The sequence below is a fragment of the Zonotrichia leucophrys genome, chromosome 6, assembly GCF_028769735.1.
Source record: "Zonotrichia leucophrys gambelii isolate GWCS_2022_RI chromosome 6, RI_Zleu_2.0, whole genome shotgun sequence".
Lineage (NCBI taxonomy): Eukaryota > Metazoa > Chordata > Aves > Passeriformes > Passerellidae > Zonotrichia > Zonotrichia leucophrys.
In genome coordinates, this window is record NC_088176.1 from 2,883,229 (window position 1) to 2,904,076 (window position 20,848).

Sequence of the window (20,848 nt, forward strand, 5' to 3'; positions counted from 1 at the left end):
AGCTTGCAAATGTCTTTGTAACCCTGTTATCTTTCTTGTTTTCATTTCTGAATGTCTGTGATACCTTTTCAAGTCAAAGCCACTTAATGTCAGCAAGCACTGCCTTGATTTGCCTCTTCTTTCTGTCTTTTTTGCCTTTTTAGTTATATTGGAAAAAAAATGCAGCTTGGCTGCAATTAAATTTATTTGGGATTGGCTCCAGAAAACCTGTGTGATTAGTTACTAATTCACTGCCCAGTGAGTTCTGTCCATGGTGTTGCAGCATCCCAAGAATGAGTGATATTAGGATTAAATTCTTCTGTGAGGGTGGGGAGTGGCACAGGTGCCCAGAGCAGCTGTGGCTGCCCCTGGATCCCTGGCAGTGCCCAAGGTTGGACATTGGGACTTGGAGCACCTGGGACAGTGGGAGGTGTCCCTGACATGGGATTGATGATTTTTGGTCTCTTCAAACCCAAACCATTCTATGATTTTATGTTCCTAACAATTTTAGTCTATATGACCAAAAATGCCTGATGTGCTGCAGTGTCCGTGGAAGGAGGGTTAATGTAAATTATAGATAGAAAGATAAAAGAATGAAGAGAACTAAAAATCCTCAGTGCTTGAAAGATGAAAATGTGTCTTTTATAACCAGCTGCAAGGAGGAACAGAAAACTACAAATTGCTAACTCAGAAGTCAGACAAATTACTTCCAAATGTAATTAGCAGTGAGTGCCCAAACAGCTGTGACATGCCAGGGACGAGTCAACACGGCTTTTGTGCCAGGAACTCCTGTCTTACAAAATCTTATCTTACAAAATCCTGTCTTAGAAATCCATCACAGGGCTCTGAAGGGCTCAACAAGTGGATGGAAAGGGACAGGGCTGTCACTGCAGCCTGTGAGGGGTTCAGAGAGGCTTTGGGCCAAACCTTTCACCAAAGCTTCTCTGGGAGATTGAGCAGCTGTAAAGGAGAGAAAACTGCATGGGCAAAAATTGGGTTAAAAGATGAGAAATATAACCAGGTGTAAATCACCCATTTCATGCAGTGGCAGGAGATCTGCTGTGCTGTATCCATGAGATGTGTCCTGGGACTACACAACTCAGCATTTTCATAAAGAGCCTGGGAAGAGGAATAGTCTTTAATTTGCTGATGGTATTAGTTAGGCTGCTAGAGATGAAAACTGGCTGTGAAGGACTGCAGAGAAACCTTCTGAGGCTGCTGGAACAGGCATTAGGATGAGAAATGGGACTCGCTGAGGAGTGATGCACATTCCAAAAACACAAAGAAGATGATGGACTCTGAGCTGCCTCTGACCATGGAGGAACAAGACTTCATATTGCAATAAATAGTCTCATGAAAATGTCAGCCCAGTGCTCAGGAGTGGTCTAAAAGGTAAATAGGCTGTTAGAGAGTACTAGGAGAGAAATAGGAAAACAAAACAAAGCACCAGCAGACCTCTATAAATCTGCTGCGCCTGAAACTGCTTGTGCAGGTTTTCCCTACCCCTCCCTGATCCCAGGGAGGATAAAGCAGAGTGAGAAAAGATTGAGAGAAAAACAATAAGGTGGTTCAAAGTTTCTAAAGGGCTCTGGCTGGAAAAGAAGAAAATGAAGGGGAATGCAGCATAAGCTGATAAAATCATGAGGGGAATGGAAGGGGTGAGAGAGGAGAGATCATCCCCCATGAGAAATGAGCAGATGAAGTTAGAAAATGGCAGGTTCCAAACAAGCAGAAGGAGCTGCTCCCCTGACTGTGTGGGTTACCTGTGAGTTCCTTTACTCTGACTCTTACAGGTGCTAAAAATGCCTGTGCAGCCCAGGGAAAGCCAAGTGAAAGGCAGAAGAATGGGAAGGTGTCAATGTCCTTCAGCATCTCCTGCTGGCTGCTCCCAGGGGGACACAGGGACAGAGGGGTTATGGGCTGTCCCAGTGGGGCCTGACCTGTGTTCCTAGAAAAGAGAGGGGGAAATCCAGGTGTCCTGTCCACAGGACAGAGCCTGACATCACCTAGGTGGGGCTGGAATTGTTCTGGGATTGGGCTGCTCTGGTTCCTCTGAAGAGCCAGGAGAGCCACGCTGAGAAACCTCCTCCCATCATTGCTGTTGTTATCTATAATAACTAATAATAATAACAACAACAAACTCCAGCACAGCAGTACTTTCAGGTGGCAGCCTCCATCCTCCCAAAGCCTGGTGAGCCTTGCTTGTTTTTTCGCTTGTTTATGTTAAAATCATTCCTGACAATTTGATAGCCCAGGCACAAAAACTATTTACCAAGCTCATTCCCTACAACGAGCAATAAGTGAGGCAGCAATTGGAAATCTCAGAGGCTGCTGAAACACCTCTCCAAGAGCTGTGTCTTTATCCCAGTCTGCCTGTGGAATGCTGCTGTGGGGCCAGAGGATGGGGTATTGCAGCTGACTGCTTCAAAATGACCTTAATGGGACTGACGCTCCCCCCTGCTTATCTCAGATTATTTCTGAGGTGAATTTATAAAATGTGCTTCTGTGCAGAAGAGGAATGTTACTCCTGACACACAGCAGCTGCACAGGAATATTTCTGTAGCCTGCTGCTTTCCGGTGATCAGAAATAGGAGCAGGAAGTTGTTCCTCTGCTTCAGAGCACAGTTGGCTTTGTACATCCAGGAAGATAATACCTAAATAACAGTGAAATGCTGAGAATCCCTCTGGTTTGTGCTGGTGAGTCAGTTGGGAAGCTTTCAGAAGCCAGGGAAGTAACAAGAGGCTGAGAGCATCACTCTAACCCACTCATTCCTCCTGTGTTGCCTCTATTGTCAGTGATCCCTTGCTAAGTCAAACAGACTTAACACAGCTGAAGAGCAATTTTATCTGCTTCTATTTCTGTGAGAGAGATGAGATTCCAGCTCAGCTGGTGTAACTTGCAGCTTGTGGGCATTATCTTGGAAAAACAAATCCATTCTTTTCTGAGGCTCCTTACGAGCTCGTTCTCCTGACAATAAAGTTTGCAGGAGCCCACACACGGCACCATCTAATCCACAAGTGTGAAATTGGGATGTATCAGTGAGAGAGGCTGCAATTCATGCCCACTCCATATCTCACAGCTCTATTACTGGTGTGCTCTGATAAGGGATTACATGGAATCGTGTCGTTGTGTTCCTCTGTGGCAGCCCCAGCCTCCATCCAAGCAGGAGCCTGGCCAGCAGCTTGCACAAAGCAGAGCTGTGGTCGTGATGCTCAGCAACTGCAGCAGCTCCTGGATCCTCTCTGGAGGCACTGGAGTCATTCCACTGATTCCTGTACACCCCAGCGCTCTATCTGGGTTGGTGTCAGCGTGCTCGGGTTGTTTGTGATATTTGGGATTAGATCCATAGCTGGAATAAACCAGCCCTCCTCAGCAGCTCCTCTGGTTTTACTACACTTGTTGGGCTTGTTGAATCTGAGGGCAGACAAGGCTGTTTGGATCAGGTTGTCGAATTTCATGCATAATTCATGATTTCGTGCCCAGCTTTTCTTGGCAGAGCTATAGGCAGCCTCTTGATTTACAGCTCATGGTGACTGCACGTTGTCTGCTCTAAATGTACCCTCCAATCCATGCAGGAATGCACAAACCCGTGCTGCAATGCCACCACCTGTGCCTTGAACCCAGGAGCAGTGTGTGCACATGGGCTCTGCTGCGAGGACTGCCAGGTGAACCTGGGGAAATGTCTCTCTTTGGGGTGGGGAGGGCAGAATTCTGCATTTTTCCCTGCTTCAGTGCAGTAAGCGACGATGGAGGAGAGGGAAATTGGTATTGATAAGCATTAAGGCACTTGCGTGTCATGTGAGCAATTAGAAAATTCCCAAAGCAAGGATGGAGGAGAGGTAAATTGGTATTGATAAGCATTAAGACACTTGTGTGTCATGTGAGCAATTAAAAATTTCCCAAAATATAAATTATTGAAGGAGCAGATCAACAGATCTTCTTTTTAAATAGTCTCTGTGCTTTTTGTGGCCCCTTCAGCTGGTCATGCAAAACTTCTTTTTCATGAACTTTTGTGTGCTTTAATTTTTCTCATTCTTACTTGGCAAGCAGTCATTAAATGCTTAACCCTCTTTTTTGGGAGGAAGGCTCTTAAATTATTAATTCTATCAACAGCATATGTATTTTTAATAGCAGATCATCAGCTGTTGTGGTCTCCTAACACTCTATAAAAGCCAACTTACCACAGGCATTTACCTGCTTGAATTCTCAGACCATCCCTTGCCTGTGGGCTAATAAAGCATCCAGCAGGTTGTCTGTGGCAACCTATGAGCTTGGAGCAGCAAGGGATGCTCACAGCCAGGAATTGCTCTTTAGCAAAATCAATCTATCTCCGTGTCCTTTGCTTTTTACCAAAGGCAATGTGATTAAAATTCAGCTCTGCTCCCAGAACACACCTAACTTTTGTGGCTGCTGTTGAGATGTGAATGTTCAGAGTGGCACATTCCAAAAAAAATATCATTTTCCATGGAAATTGGTATAGCACAAACAGTTAATCGTGTGACTAAGTTTGAGGAGATGTTGATGCCCATCACAACATTTCCAGGAGGAAATGTAATTCCATAGATTCATTAACATTCAAGATCTATTTAAGATCATTGAATTGAACCTTCCAAGCTGTGAATTGTTGGGCATCTGAATCCACAGCCCTGTGTGCTGGTGGCTTCCTGAGCCCTAACACAGCGCAGTGTTCTGTGATCAGCTGCCCTGGGTGGAAAGGTCTCTGACCTGACTTTTCCCAGGGCACCAGATCCTCCTTTCCAGAGCTCTTGTGCTCAGACACGATGAAGGAGCAACCTGCAAACATCAGGGCTGGGGTTGCCTTCTGTCTTGAGCCATGTGTGGAGTTTCATCTGAGCCTCCTGGCTGCCACAGCCTCCCAGCATGCTCAGACCCTGCACTCAGAGCTCTGCCATCCCTGCCCTGTCCTGTGCAGCCAGCTGGGGCCGTGCCAGGGGGAAATCTCCTCCCGTGCTGCAGGGCTGACCAGGCACAGCACAGCCACTGAAGTTCTGTTTGTTTTGCAGCTCAAACCAGCGGGGATTTCTTGCAGAGAGTCGAGCAATTCCTGTGATCTGCCCGAGTTCTGCACGGGGGCCAGCGCGCAGTGCCCGGCCAACGTGTACCTGCACGACGGGCACGCGTGCCACGGGGTGGATGGCTACTGCTACAATGGCATCTGCCAGACCCACGAGCAGCAGTGCATCACCCTCTGGGGCCCAGGTGAGTGCCAGAGTGGCCTCAGGTTTGGCCTTCCTATGTTTCCCATTCTGTGCTGCTTTAGTGTGTGGGTCTGGGCTCACATCAGGGATGCTGAGCTCTGTGCACAGAGCAGGGAGACAAAACAATTCCTGCTCCAGCTGGGCACCAAGGACAAATGATCCCAATCCCAGCCCAGGAGCACAAACCCCGTGGGCTGGAGAGAGAAAAACAAGCAGGGTGGGACTGCCTGGGCTAAAGCTGGGATGGGACAATGAACTGCAAGGTGCAAATGGAGCAGAACTGATCCCAGGGACAGAGCCCGTGCCCGGCCGTGCATTTTGGGGCCATTTTGGTTCATCTTGGGTGCAGCCCTGGCTGGGCTCTGGTGCTGCCCAAGGTGGATCCATGGAGGAGATGCTTTGGATAAATCCCTGCTTTGTTCTTTAGCTCTGCCCAGCCTCTGCTCTAGGGCAGCCTGCACAAGGCATCACCAGCACAGGGACACAGGTCTGACAGAGGCTTGGGGGAGGGAATAAAGATCTGGAGGGTGCAGCACCAATCTGTAGCTGTTGGAATAATGGGGGAATCTCTGGGTGATTCATTCCAGCCTTGATTTGCTGTCGTGTTCATTTCTTGCAGCAGGAGGTAATGAGGCTCTTGCTCAACACACTGCAAATAGATAGGTGATCTTAGACAAATCATTTCCTCCTGACTTTGATACGGCCTGGTGTCACCCCACAAGGTGCTGAACGCTCCTGGCAGGTTGAAATCACAGCCCTTTTCAGGCTGCTGGGTGAGCTTCCTCCTGTGCTCTAAACAGCTCATCTGCAAAACAGATGTGTCTGCTCCATCCCCAGCCAGGGCTCAGCTTTTGACACTGACATGAGACTCCTGGATCATTGTGTGTGTTTTATTAACTGGTGTCACCTGGAAACTGCCTCCTGGCTGTGCTTTGAGCAGGGTGTGCACTGAAGCAGAAAGGGGTTTGTTCTCCCGTGGGAATTTGCTCCCTTTTTGCAGAAGTCTGGTAACATGAGTTCTTGAGTTGTTCTCAACATGAATCCCAGGAAAGCTGTTCACCTTTCTATAAAGCCCTGTGACCCTTGCACTGAAATGCAAGTATTAACTCAGCATTTTGGTATGAATCCAAATCGTGTCTCCTGCAGCATCTCTGACCTTCTAGCTCAAATTTGAAAAACCCTTTCTCGTAAGGAGAAGGATTACTTAGAAATAGGTGTAATTATTTCTTTTAAACTAATATTTCCATCTTCTTTCAATTCAGCATCTCTAACTCTGCTCCAAAACCTCTGCATCAATATAAGGGCACACAGATGTTTCCCTTGGTCAGAACCCTCCCCAAAACACTACTGAAGAATTTCTCTGTTTCCTTCCCAGAGAACATGGACTTTTTGCAATCTCTCTTTAAAAGAGCATTAAAGCATCTCAGGCAGCAGCCCCAGTGGTGCAGACAGCAGGTCAGCTTGGCCACGTGGGTATCAGAGCACGTTCAGGAGGGTTCCAGCTCAGACCTGAGCTCCTCACGTGGAGCAAAGCGTGCTGTGCTCCACTCCCCAATCCCACGCGTGTCCTGGAGCTGCTGGGAGCTCACAGAGCCATGGACAATCACAGCCTCCAGCCTGAGTCACACTGGGACTCATAATCCCTGCACACTGAGACATTTCCTCTTGTAGAAAGCAAAAATCTCCTCCTGTACCAGTTTCCCATGCTGTGGAAAGTTACTTGGTCAGGCTGTTAATGGTTTCAGTGGCTGAGAAAAAATTCCTCTAAAGGTCAGGGAGCTGAACTGCTGCAGCTCCTTGCTGGGTCTGCTTCCCAACACAGCAATTCCACCACAGCCCTGGGATCCCCTGGTTCTTTCCTGCCTTCCTTCCTGGGGCTGTTTGATATGGGCACTGCCGGGCATGGAGGCTCCATCTCTCTTTATGAGACAGGTGTTATGTTAAGAACAGAGTTCAAGCACATTTTGACTGTAATACCTCTTGGTTTTGTCTTGGGAAGGCCCAAGGAGAAGGATTTTAAATAGGGAGGAAGGGACATGAGAAACCTGAACTGAAAGTCTTAATTCTTGCCATGTTTTTGGCAGAATAAATTAAAAATAAACCCAGAATCCCAGAGGGGTTTGGGCTGGAAGGGACGTTGGAGATCATCTCATTCCACCCCCTGCACTAGACCAGGTTGCTCCAAGCCCTGTCTGGCCGGCCTTGGACACTTCAAATAATGCCCATATACTGGATTTAAAGACCAGGGATGTGAATATCCACAGCTCTGTCACACATCTGGCTGAAGTGTGAGCTGGCAGATCTGGGGTGGAATGAGAAGAGAGGTGGGTGGCTCATGCAGTTGGAAAAATTGTACAGATCATGGTACAGATTAAAAAACTACATGTTTTTCCAGACTTGCCTGCAGCACAAAGAGAGATTTGACATTCTAAGATGTTGTCTCTGGACTTTGTATCAAAAATATACACTGGAACCTTTTACCAGGTTGTTGTGTCTGATTAGAACTGTTTTTAACTGCCTGTGTTGAAGTAGTTTTGTGTTTAAAAAAAAAAAATCCCCCTCTAAAGAAAAATCATATTACAATTCATTTTCATTCTCTCCTTATTTTCTTCTTCCCAGTAGGAGGAATCCATGCAGAACAAAATACAATAACTTTTCCTAAAATAATACTTGGTATATTGAATTCCTTATTAATGTCTTCCCTTGTACATCTTTCTTTATTCATCAGGTTACAGATGTCCAGAAGCCCAATGATAAATGTCAATCTTCATGTTTTTAGATCTGTTTAGAGGAAAATGATGAACGCTGTCAGAGCTTGTTTACATTAGGCTGAGCAGTAGGAACCTGTTTCCAGAAAAGCACTTGCATTTCCTTGGGGTTGTTTTTGTTTCTCTCAACACAGTGGTTCAGATAAAATACAGGAAATTTTTTTTTTTTTGCTCTTTCTTGTCTGTGTGGAAAGCTTGGTGGGAAGGAGAAGGGAGGAGCTCCTGGGACAATCTCTAAAATAGCCATGAGTTCCTCTCCCAGAGCTCTCCACCCTCTCTCTCCATAATTAATGTCATTTTTATCTTTGGGGAGCAGGAACTGCTGGTGACCTTTTTTTGGTCCATATTCAGAATTATCAGATTGCACTGATCTGACCTATTGATAGCAGTGACATCAGTGGTGATGCTTTGTGTGGTGGCATTTCCAGGAGAAACAGACACAGATAGAGCTGCTCAAGACAGAAATCATTGGTTACCAAGGAACAGAAGATTCTCAACTTCAAACTCATGGCTTTTTCTGCATTGACAAGAAAATGATTCTTTAGGGAAGTTTGTCAGTTTGTTTTCCTGTATTTCCCCAAGTGGGGAAAAAAGCAATGATTTTGGGGAACCAATGGCAGGCATTGATTTAATAATTAGAACACATTTAAATGTGTTGCATGGACATGGCCATTTGTTTAGGCAGGAACATTCTTAATTTAGATGTCAATATCTGTTACTGAGTGAGAACTTTGCAAGTTTTGCCAGGGAGATCCCTACAGACACAAAATAAATTAAATGCCCACCTCAGATATCTGACCCAACCATAATTGTCCAAGCACTGCAATTTTCTGAATTCAATGAAATCAAACAATTTTGACCATCACAGATTTATGGCCAGACCTTTTTCTTCTGGAGATGGGAAAGATATTAAATAATATTCTCAGAGGTGGTGATATCATCCTCCTTAAAGGCAAAAAAATGCTCAACCCCATCTTGCTCTTGTCCAGACAGAACAGGGATGACCAGGATGGGGAGAGAGGCCAAGGGCAGCTCGTGGAACTTTTGCTTTGCAGCAAAAACAAAGTTAATGAGCTGAAGCCCAGATCACACGACAGAGAACTGTGGTTTTTATGCTCATATTTATTTGCACAGTAATCCGTGGTGGTGGCTGGCACAGCCTGAGCCACACAACTCCAGCCTGTTACTCAAGGTTGTTTTTTCCCCTCTCCCCACCCACAGACAGCTGGGAGCTGGACTGAAATATCTTCCTTTTCTGCTGTCAGCCTGACAGAGGATGTTTCTCGTGTTCATGGAATCAGCACCATGGTCAGAAATTTCCCTCATTCCCTTCAAGAGACTCTGTTGGTGTTTTCCTATGGCAGCAGGTCTGAAATGACACAGCATTTCTGTGCCCTGCAACTTCTCTTTTTTTAATTTATTTTTTTACAATTGCATATGGAAAGAAGTGGGCTCATCAATATACACTTTTGGAGGAAAAACCCCAACAACCTCCAGGCTGCCAGCTGCAGGGGTGAGCTCTGACCTTCTGCAGCTTCCAGGGGCTGATTTAATCCCTTGAATGAGGCTTGGCATGGAAGGGCTGACAGGACCTTAATTACAGGGTCATGATACTGTAATTACCAATAGCAAAGTGAAATAAACTCTGCTCATCCAGCTCAAACCACTTAATAACCCCCAGAAATCCTTCACAAATCATTTTGCCTCTGCCTGCAGAGGTAGAAAATAGAGGAAGACAGGACTTTCTGCTTCAGTTTATGTGGTGCACTCATGATAAATGGGTTTCCTCCAGAAACACAACATTGCAATTCTCTTCCTTAAGCATCCTCTGAAAACCTCCTTTTAACTTGGTAGCTCCATCTGTTCAGCATCTCACACTCTGATATGTTTTCATCCATAAAAAAGTACAAATATTGTGAGAAGCCAGGGGGGAGAGGGAACAGCCATCTGAATCCCAAGCAACAGCATGTCTTGGTTGGAAACCAAAGGCAGGAATTGAAGCTGGATTTTGGTTTCCAGGCTGCAGATGATCATTGGGTACCAGGTGTTTCCACACACAGACTGCTCCCAGCCTGGCAGGGGAGTGGGTTTCTGTGCTCCACGAGATCCTTTTTCTTGTCAAGTGTTATTAGCTGGAGTTAAAGCTCAGTGTCTGAGCCCTGCAGATGTGTTTTCCTTCCTGGGGGCTGCTTTCCATCATCTCTGCAACGCCAGGCTGCTGAATTCAGGAAAAAATCAGCCACACCAAAAAAAAAAAACTTCCACCAGGTGAAAGAGAAACACCTTAAACTCTCCCTGTGTTCAGTGAGTGGATTCCCTTTTAAAACCATTTTTAGAATAAGCCTTTGTTACATCCCTTGCAGTCAGAGCACAGGACGTGAGCATTCATTTGGCTTGTGGCAGCTTTGGGAGGGGACAGCACTGAGGGCACAGCGTGTCTGGCTCTGGGCTGTGCTGCCACAGCTCCAAGGGAGCATCCAAGGGAGCATCCAGCCAAGGGAGCATCCAGCCACTCAGTTCCATGGCAGCAGCTGAGCTGGGCTGAGGCTCCTGGCCAAAAACAGCACCCAGAGCACTTGCACACAACCAGGGCTGCACAAGCTGCTCCTTGCGCATGCGGGAGAAAAAGCAGTTTTGGAAAAAAACAGTTTTAGAAAAAGCAGTTTTAGAAAAAGCAGGTTTCCTTGGCCTCTTGCTCCCAGAACGTTTCTTCCCTCCCCAGCCCTTCCAAAGCTGCTATGGAATATGCACATTGTAATGTTTGTCTCAAGCTGAACACTGAGTGTGCCCCCGCTGGAAAGATGAGGAGAGATCCACATGCTGAAAATGGAAATTTAACTTTTGCTTTTTCTGCACAGTGCCTCGTCTGGATGCTTTTGTAGATTTTTTTTTAATTATTATTATTGCTTGAACTTAATGAAAAAGAATTGAAAGAATCCTGTGTAAGTCCCTTTTAGGAGTTCCAGATTTGAAAAAATATTCTGAACTCAGCAAGCTTGAACATAATCTTCCAAAGAATTTCAAGCTCTTGTCCTTCTCTCCAGGGAACCATCAGCTCATATTCTGTTCCTTCTGTGCCTTTCTTGCTGAATTTTCCAGTTTCAGCATGTTAAAATGTTAGAAGGAAAAGAGGGTGCCATCTTAAGCCTCTCCAAGTTTTAATATTTTGTCCTTAATAGCATTAGATTGCTGTTCAGCAGTATATAGTATTAGTCAAGCTTCTGACTATGAAATGCAGATAATTAATTGAAGTTTTAATCTCTGAGTTTTCAGTGAAAAGATCCACACTGGCTGGAAGTGTTACAGTCATATTTGTATTTTCTTCTCCAGGAATCTAACCCCCCCCTTTTTTTTTTTAAGAAAAAAAAAAAAAGAACATTTTCCTCTTTGAATGCTTTCAAATGAAATCTTCAGTCTGGCTTAAATAAATGCAATGTTTTACCCACAGTTAGAGGCATAGATACTTGGAAGTGACTCAAAACATTTGACAAAATGTAGCATTAGTTGAAATGTTCTGTGTCTGGTAAAGATCAGGAGCACTGTAGAAATGGGATATTCTCAGCCTTTGGGCTATCACATCACTTGCTGCCAAGTTCTTTTTGCTTTGGTTTGGCTGATGTGTCAGAAGCACAGAAATGCAGGTAGCAGGTCTCTGATCTCAGTTTTAGCCAGAGTTTCTCCTCTGCTGCTCCAAGCCAGTCTCCCTCTTGGAGCAGTTGGAATGTTGGTGGTGACTTGATGGTGCTCTTAATTGTTTTCATGGAAAGGAAATACAGAGTATTAAAGAGCCCTAACAAAGGGCCTCTTAATCTTGCAAGAAGCAGCAATTCTTGGCTGGAAATGAAAGCCACACTTCACTGTAGAACAGAGGGATTAAATTCCAGTACACTGACTAATGAATTGTTGCAGCAGTCAAACCAGGGAAGCAGATCCTTCACCTCTTTAACATTCCAGATGAACAGATGCATCTTCCCCTAGAAGATACTCTATAATTGGTTAATAATCTGGAGGGAAATGAGCAGGAGATTTTGTGTATAAAACAGTAGAAGAGATGTTCTAATAGTGCCCTTGAACTTCTGAAGTGCAGGGATGAATAAACTGCCTGCACGAGGTTTTTCCAGCCCTGCTCCCACCAGGGAAGTTCCTTTGCCACTAGGATATGTCTCTATCAGAAAAGATCACAGTAGATACGAGCCAGATGCTGCCTGAACTCCCAGATTCCCACTTCTACCACCATGGCAGAAATGCCCCTTGGTCCATGTCAGTCTCTCCTCTCAGGAGTGGATGTCCTGAGGGCTAAGGTGGGATGGGCTCCTTTCCTCTCCCCAGTCCTTCAGCCTGAGTTACTAGCAGCACATTTCCTTTTGCCATGTCAGGTCCTCACATCTTTACACCCAGTTTACAACTGGATTTTCTCTGTTGGCTTGTTCTCAGTTGCAGTCAAACAGGCCTTTCTTGAAAAGAATTTTCTTTGGGGTGTCACTAGAGCATGGCCTCCTGCAAAAGAAGATAGTCAACTTTCCAGCTGGCCTTTGTCTGTGTGGTATTTGCTAGAAGTTTTTGTGTCCTAGGAGGATTGGCAAGAGGGCTATGAGCTGAGAAATCCTGGAGGAGAAGGAGTTCTGCACTGCCTGTTGCTCAGAGACAAACACTGGCAATCCCACCCATCCAAACTCTTCCATTAGCATGCGCATCCAGCGCCGCTGTTTTGTTGCCTCATCAGCATTCAGCTCACATCCCCCTTTCCCCTAAAGCACCAGCAGAGCTCAAAGGAAATTATTAAAAACACCTTGTATGAGATGAGAGTTCTGATTAGGTTTTGTTTCAGGTGCAAAACCCGCTCCTGGGATCTGCTTTGAGAGAGTCAATTCTGCCGGAGACCCTTACGGCAACTGCGGGAAGGACTCCAAGAGCTCCTTTGCCAAATGTGAACCCAGGTAGGGCCTCTCCCTGCAAGCACAGCAACAGGTGCTGGCAGAGGGCTTGGAACATTTCAAATGATTCACCTCATCCCTGCTCGTGTTGTGTTTCTTGCCATCAGGGATGCGAAGTGTGGAAAAATCCAGTGTCAAGGAGGAGCCAACCGACCCGTCATCGGTACCAACGCAGTTTCCATAGAAACCAACATCCCGCTGCAGGAGGGGGGCAAGATCCTGTGCCGTGGCACCCACGTGTACCTGGGGGATGATATGCCTGACCCTGGGCTGGTGCTGGCAGGAACCAAGTGTGGAGATGGAAAAGTAAGATTCTGGAATGCTCCCAGACAAGGGAACATCGCTGCTATCATTCTGCCAAATGTTTTGTATTTCTTTTTTCTTTGGAATTTTTTTTTCCCCCCCCCCACAAAATAATTGCTTCTCGTGCTGAGACTGAAACAAATTTTGCTCCCTTCTGGCCACTGTTCTGGATGATGGATTTTCAGATGCAAATTTGAGCAACCTGATCTGGTGGAAGGTGTCCCTGGCCATGGCAGGGGGTTGGAAATGGATGGGCTTTAAAGTCCCTTCCAACCCAAACCATCCTGGGATTCTGGGCAATGCAAGCTGCTTGAGTTTATGATTGATTCTTTCAAGACAGTCCCAAGTATCTGCCCATGGAGGCTTGAGGTTTCCTGCAAAATAAGTACAGCAAAATACATTACAGGCTTATTAATGAATTCCTGAGCTCCATGTGTTCCCTTTCCCAGCAGCTCTGGCATTGCAAAATTGTCATTAACTTCATTTTAGGTTTCAAAATGTATTTTGTCTTCTGATTATGACCCCCCACTTCTTTTTTTTCATGCAGGAAACCCTATCTCTGTATGCACTCTTAGAAAACTATAAACCCATTGATGCTCAGCCACCAAAACTGATTTTAGTGTTTGTGTTTTGCAAACTTTGTGAATTACCCACTGCAAATGCAGCCCAGATTTCACATGGCTGTGAAAAAACTCATTCTAAGTTTTTCTTTAGTGAGGAAAGCAACTGAGAAAGATGGGAGGCAGCCATGAGTTTACAGGGGGAGGAGGAATGGAAAGCAGTCCAAGTGCTATTGAAATGAAGGAGGTTTCCATTCCCTCAGTGGATTGCTTGCAAAAAGGAGGAAAAACAAGTGCTTTGATAATTTGTGGTAAATTGAAGTAAGCTTCTGAATTTCTGAAAGCGTTTGAATTACGTTGGATTACATCACTGTGCTGGGAACAGGTTTGAAATCCATCCCCAGTGAAACCACAGCTCTGCTACAGGAAAACAACCCTTACAACATTTCTAAGTCAATCTGTTCTAAAAAGTCTTTTCAAAGGCAGCTCAGCGCTGAGAAAGCACCCCATTATGTTTTACTAATGAGTATTTAATCTTTCTAATCTATCTAATCATACACATCCACACTATAGAATACACAGGCTAATACTTCTGAAATTGTATGTTTTACTTTGAGGACATTAGTGCATTTGTATTATGGATTAAGAATATGAATTTAAATATTCTTGGGTTTTCTCAACTGGAGATGCACAATTTGAAACGCAGCCATTTTAATGTGATCAGAATTCTGGGAGCTGCTGCACTGTGAATATTTGAATTGTGAATAGTGCTGTAATCAGACCATATTCTCTCCATGCCTGCATGTTGATGCCAATTCACTCTAATTTCCTTTCCATTTTTCCTTCTCCCCAGGGGATAAGTGCCCTGATTAAGCATCCCTGTCGCCTCCTTCAACACCATTCCCAGCTTAATGCTAATTATTGTGACTGACTTTTAGTACTACTGAACTGCACTGCAGTTAAACATGAGCAAAATGTGCAGTGTGGGGCTTTTTGACCTTTTTTGTTGTCAACATAGCATAGGAACAGTTATTCCAGTCCTAATTTCTTCTTTTTTCTGTTTGGAGTAGGGTAACTTCTCATTACTGATGTGCTCATCAGTTGTGTGGTTGTTTGATGTTATTATTGCTCAGCACTAATCTTGCTTAACCTCAATTTTCAGCTCCATTGGCAGCGTAAAGTTTATCTGCAATGACTGGAAAACAAAAAAAATATTGAATTTTATTCCTCTGCATATGCTGTTTGTTGACTTCCATTTCCTGTAAATATTAAATGTTAAAAAGGGTTGGTTTATATTTGACACCAAAAAAAAATTTAATGTGGAAAAACTTAGAAAGATCTTGGTTTTCGTGGAAAACACTGATGAGCCCATAAAAATCAATGACCTCACTTAAATATTCACTTACTCTGGGTCCTGTAGTGGAATGAAAAATATTTCACTATTGATAGAAACAAAACTCTGATAATTTACACCATGAGGATCCAAAGCTTTGCTTGAGGAATCACCTGCTGCGGTGAAGACAGGAAGGCATTCAGAGCAGGAACCTGAAGGAATCCTGCTCAGTGCACTCCTACTCCTGAAAAAAAATAGAAATTACTGATTTTTAAATTGGCTTAAAAACCTCCCAAACGCCAGGGCCTCCTCACCAGCTCCATCTGAGTGTGTCTGTGAGGATTTGCTTGCACAAGCTCAGCATATCAACACTATGAAGTGTGTGTGTGGAGCCAGGGCTGGCCAGGAGAGCAGAATTCAGCTTGCTCAGATTTGGATTTCAGAGATTTAAAAGGGGCTGAGAGAAATAAGAAGAAGACACCCAATCCTGGTGTCCTTTGTGGCCATATAATGATATATGTTTGTGTGTTGGGAATGTTTAACTGCTGAAGGAAGGGATAGGATGCCCTGGGAGCCCCAGCAGCTCTGTCCCTGTTCAAAATCCTTTTTATTTATTTTGCAGATTTGCCTGAACCGGCGGTGCCAGAACACCAGTGTTTTTGGGGTCCATAAATGTGCCACCAAGTGCCATGGACGGGGGGTAAGCATCCTAGGAAAACATTTTTTACAATCCCTCAATGACCACTGGACAAGAAATCACTTTCTGTAATGGCTTTGAGATCTATAACTGCCTGCAATAGATCAGCCAGAGTCACTGCAATACATTTTATTATGTATTTCCATTTCCATTATGACTTACATGAAATTGTTTTTATTTGACAAAGAAATGTTTATCAGGCAGTAATTATCTTGTTCTTAATTGACAGCCTGTGAGACAAAGGAATCTTGTAATCCTCAAAGCAATTTGAAGTCTGACCCTCCATCATGAATTCCCATTAAAAATCAAAAATGCAGTTTCTCCATAGATATAAAGAAGTTAAAGTTTTTGAATTGAGCATTGGAAGTGTTTGGATTGAGAGGCAAATGAAACAGCATTTCCAAAAACATTAAAAAAAGTAAAACCATATTGATGAGTTTTGTGGCATGAAAGTGGCACAGAATGAAAAATGTGATGATATCATTTAATAATATCAGTGGTTTGAAACCCAGTTTATATTATGATAATGTTAATTATGCCAAGCTTTGCCTTATTAACCTTGATGTGCTGATGAGCTGTTTGTTTCTCTGAAAAGCTGTGGCAGCCACATTGGAAGAGCCATAGAAATTCACTGTCCTCTCTGAGGAAGGATTTTAATTTGCTTTAACTTATTTTATCACCCTGAATTTGCAAAACGGAGCAGTGTTGATGGTGCTGCCTCTTATCATTGAGGATGGAATGAGCAGAAACTTGGACTGGCATTTTTTATGTCTGTACAAACAAGAACCTTTGGTGACTCCTCAGTGGCAAAACTGACCTCGTGGAATTGTAAATGGGAACTCCTGCAGTGCTTTAATTTCAAAAATAATGCTTAACAAAGTATATAACAAAGTGTATTTTTAATTATCTTGCTGCCTTTGAAATGTAAATCTTTTTTTTTTTTTAATTTTACATGACCACAGCCAGTCTGAGCTCTCTGAATATTTTAGTGCTCTGCAGACACAGGGAGCACAGTGTTTCTGAAAGCCTGCCAGGCTGACCTGGCCAGAATATTGCATGCTCACAATAACCCAAACTCCTGTGAACTGATGGGTGGCTTACTGAAAACTCATTTATTAGTCAGCATAAACAGAACGAGACAACTGGGGATAAAAGCATCATATAGTGAACCCAGGACAGGTATCAAAGCTCCCCGAGGGTTTCCTCAGCCCTGAGCCCATTTCACAGCTTACTCAGGAACTGTTCATCTTGGAGCCATGGAAAAATCCATGCTGGGCTCAGTGCAAGGCCTTGTGGAGAGGAGAGCTCGGGGTGTAGTGATTACAGCTCTTCTGAACAGAGAGAGACATGGCTCTCCCAGGAAAATCCTGGGAAAACTTAGAGAAAAGAATTCCAACAATTATTATCTCTCTCTCCATTGTTTATAGATACGGTTTTACAGAGTGTGCTATTCATATTCACCAATAGTGTGAGAGAAGATTCCCAAAGGTCTTAGGTGCACCATTGTTTCTATAAGAACTGTAGATTTCTAATAATCAATAGTCTTTCCATGCCTTTGGCTGTCCCCAGTACCCCCTCAGTAATACTTGGGGGGCTGACAAAGCTCTGCTGCTCCTGTGCAGGCAGGAGGAGCTGAAGTGACCAGGCAGATAATGCTGCTGCTGCTGGAAGCAAACAGAGAACAAGACTTTAAGAGGTGTCTGATTATCCTCATATTATTGATGTTGTCAGCTGGGGCAACTCCAACGATTTCCTGCCAGAGAAATAATGGTTTTTAGGATCCCTCTTCCTCCGTGGCGAGTTGCTCTTTGCCACCTCAGTGTGCAGCAGGCAGCTATCAGCACATCTCCTTTCTTCTCCAAGTTTTATTCCTCTCTGATGTGTCACTGTCTGATTAGGAGCCCTTATCAGCCAGGGCTGCTCTCGGGTGTTTTTTATGTTAAGCCATTTGTCTTGTTTCGCAGGTCTGCAACAACAAAAAGAACTGTCACTGTGAGGCGGACTGGGCCCCCCCCTTCTGTGACAAGCCAGGCTTTGGTGGCAGCGTGGACAGTGGGCCCATCAGACAGGCAGGTCAGTGGGAATTCAGGCTCCACCTGAGTTTTTTTACAGGATAAAGAGGGGAAACTGGTCAACCTCAGAAGGAATTATTTCTCCACATTGTTAATTTTACAGGATTTCATTATTCCGTGCCAGTTTTTCCCTAGAGTGTTGGAACATTAGCGACCTCCAAGAGATGTTCCTGGTTTATGTCTGAGGACATGACAGACCAAGCAGTCTCCTCACAAGTGGATGTACAAACTAAATCTCAATGGGAAATAATGTCTGCTTTCATATGAACAATACTGTTCTAAACCAAAATGGATCTCTCCTCTGCATGCCAGATGCTGCAGTGGGTGGCAATACTGAAATTATGACAGCATGGTTATTTCCATGACAAAGCTTCCCATCATGATTTCACTGCTGAAAGATTTTTGTTTTTTGAAGACAGCAAAAAAAACCTGGCCAGGCAGTGAGCAGGCCCTAGGAAGAAGTTAACTCCATGTGATTTTTTTTGCAGACAATAAGAGTTTGACCATAGGAGTGTTGATAACCATCCTGTGCCTTATCTTTGCTGGATCAATCATGTACCTCAAAAGGAAGACTTTCATGAGGTGGTTGTTTACAAGCAAGAAGACAACAATAGAGAAATTAAGGTATGCCCATTTTCCCTAATTATATTCCAATAGATATTAAGGAAGGGAGCAGTAAACACAGGTGTTTACTGTGAATGTATTAGGAAGAGCCAGCCTTGACAAAAAATATTCACCATTATCAACAGTGTTTTCCCTGGGTTGGTTTAATTTCATTGATAGGCAGTGAATAGCACAGGTATTGGTTTGAATATATCCCTCTTTCCTTTTGGGATGGAAATGAAGCAGTGATGGAAGTATTGCCTTTATTTTCATTTGCCTGAAACAGTTTCATTACACTGCATGGCCTTTTATCTAAACTCAGCTGAGTGAGCTGAAACTTTCCTATTTGAGGTCATTACTGTTTAAATGTTAGATTCATTAGAATAGTCTCCTGGGTGTTACAAAGCTGCATTTCCACAGATTGCAGAAGCTAATTTAACAGACTACTGGTTTCTAAAAAATCAATATTTATTTTTATTCTTGCAGGAGTGCTAGACAATTTTTACTTCCCTTGTTTACTATAACCAGGCAGAAAGTCCTTGCAAAATCCCATTATGAAAAGAGGATCCTGTTTAAGAAAATGTTACAAAGAAAATGTTACAGAACACTGTGTTCAACAATTAAATATTTGTATTGCAGGTCTGTGAGTCCAGCAAGACCTTCCAGTTCATCTGAGCCAAATCATGTTCATACCATATGTGTTAGTAAAAGCCTCATTGTGAAGCCACAAAATACAGCCATACAAAAAGTGAGTCCCTAAATAATTTGTTTTTAAAGTGGGGGAAAACAAAAAAAAGGTCTCATGTATTTTGGATCTCAATTAAGTGATTTATTGTAATACAATAATTATATGAACTTAATATCACATAGGACTAACATTAAGAAAAATGGATCAGATCCCTCAGATCCCTGCTGACCAAACCATCCTGTGATTCTGTGCCAGCCCTTGAAATGTATAACTTTGGTTGGATTATTGAAATGTGTAACTTTGGTGGAAGATTTGTGTAAATGTGTAATTTTTGTTAACACCAAAATGTGTAACTTTGGTGGATGGTTGAAACATATAACTTTGGTGGAAGATTGAAATGCGTAACTTTAGTTGGCTGGCTGAAATATGCAACTTTGGTGGAAGATTGAAGTGTATAACTTAGGTTGGATGATTGAAATATATAACTTTGGTGGATTGTTGAAATGTATAACTTTGGCTGGATGGTTGAAATGTGTAACTTTCAACCGTAACTTTCTTTGGTGGAAGACTGAAATGTATAACTTTGGTTGGATTATTGAAATATATCTTTGGTGGATGATTGAAATGTGTAACTTTGGTTGGATTATTTAAATATATAACTTTGGTGGATTATTGAAATGTATAACTTTGGCTGGATGGTTGAAATGTATAACTTTGGTTGGATTATTGAAATATATAACTTTGGTAGATAGTTGAAATGTATAACTTTGGTGGATTATTGAAATGTATAATTTGGTTGGATTATTGAATTTATAACTTTGGTGGATGATTGAAATGTATAACTTTGGTGGAGGACTGAAATGTATAACTTTGGTAGGATTATTGAATTTATAACTTTGGTGGATGATTGAAATGTATAACTTTGGCTGGATGGTTGAAATGTATAACTTTGGTTGGATTATTGAAATATATAACTTTGGTAGATAGTTGAAATGTATAACTTTGGTGGATGGTTGAAATGTATAACTTTGGTTGGATTATTGAATTTATAACTTTGGTGGATGATTGAAATGTATAACTGGTGGATTATTGAATTTATAACTTTGGTGGATGATTGAAATGTATAACTTTGGTGGATTATGAATTATAACTTTGTGGATGATTTAAATGTATAACTTTGGTGGATTATTGAAATGTATAACTTGGCTGAATGGTTGAAATGTATAACTTTGGTGGATGATTGAAATGTATAACTTTGGTGGATTATTGAATTTATAACTTTGGTGGAGGACTGAAATGTATAACTTTGGTGGATTATTGAATTTATAATTTTGGTGGATGATTGAAATGTATAACTTTGGTGGATTATTGAATTTATAACTTTGGTTTTTCCCAGAGGGACGGCCCCCGGCGGCCGCTGCCGTACCAGATCATCGACATCAGCGACCCTGTGAAGACACACCAGGTGCCACCATTGAAAACACCCCAGAGGGTGCTGCCACCCCTTCCCCAGCTGCCAGGCCACCAAGCTGGGCCTGAGAGACCCCTGCCAGCCAACCCTTCACTGAGGTTCTCCCAGGTAACCATTGATTCTCTTCTATGTAATATTTACTCTTTGAGTGTCTGCAGAAATGAAGTGTTTTCTCATCTTTCCTGCTGCCCTTTTCCCACAGTATTTCCTTTATGATTTG

The 20,848-nt window shown here is 43.3% G+C and overlaps 1 protein-coding gene across 3 annotated transcripts in view; it reads left to right on the forward strand.

Moving 5' to 3' along the window:
- Window positions 1-20,848, forward strand: part of ADAM12 (ADAM metallopeptidase domain 12) — a 189,062-nt gene that overhangs the window by 160,952 nt on the left and 7,262 nt on the right. For all 3 annotated transcript variants that reach the window (XM_064716729.1, XM_064716730.1, XM_064716728.1), the window contains exons 13-21: window positions 3,556-3,645; window positions 5,005-5,200; window positions 12,796-12,904; window positions 13,009-13,207; window positions 15,720-15,797; window positions 17,759-17,867; window positions 18,355-18,490; window positions 19,109-19,217; window positions 20,554-20,736. In XM_064716729.1, coding sequence (XP_064572799.1) covers window positions 3,556-3,645; window positions 5,005-5,200; window positions 12,796-12,904; window positions 13,009-13,207; window positions 15,720-15,797; window positions 17,759-17,867; window positions 18,355-18,490; window positions 19,109-19,217; window positions 20,554-20,736 — 1,209 coding nt within the window. The remainder of the gene's footprint in view (window positions 1-3,555; window positions 3,646-5,004; window positions 5,201-12,795; window positions 12,905-13,008; window positions 13,208-15,719; window positions 15,798-17,758; window positions 17,868-18,354; window positions 18,491-19,108; window positions 19,218-20,553; window positions 20,737-20,848) is intronic.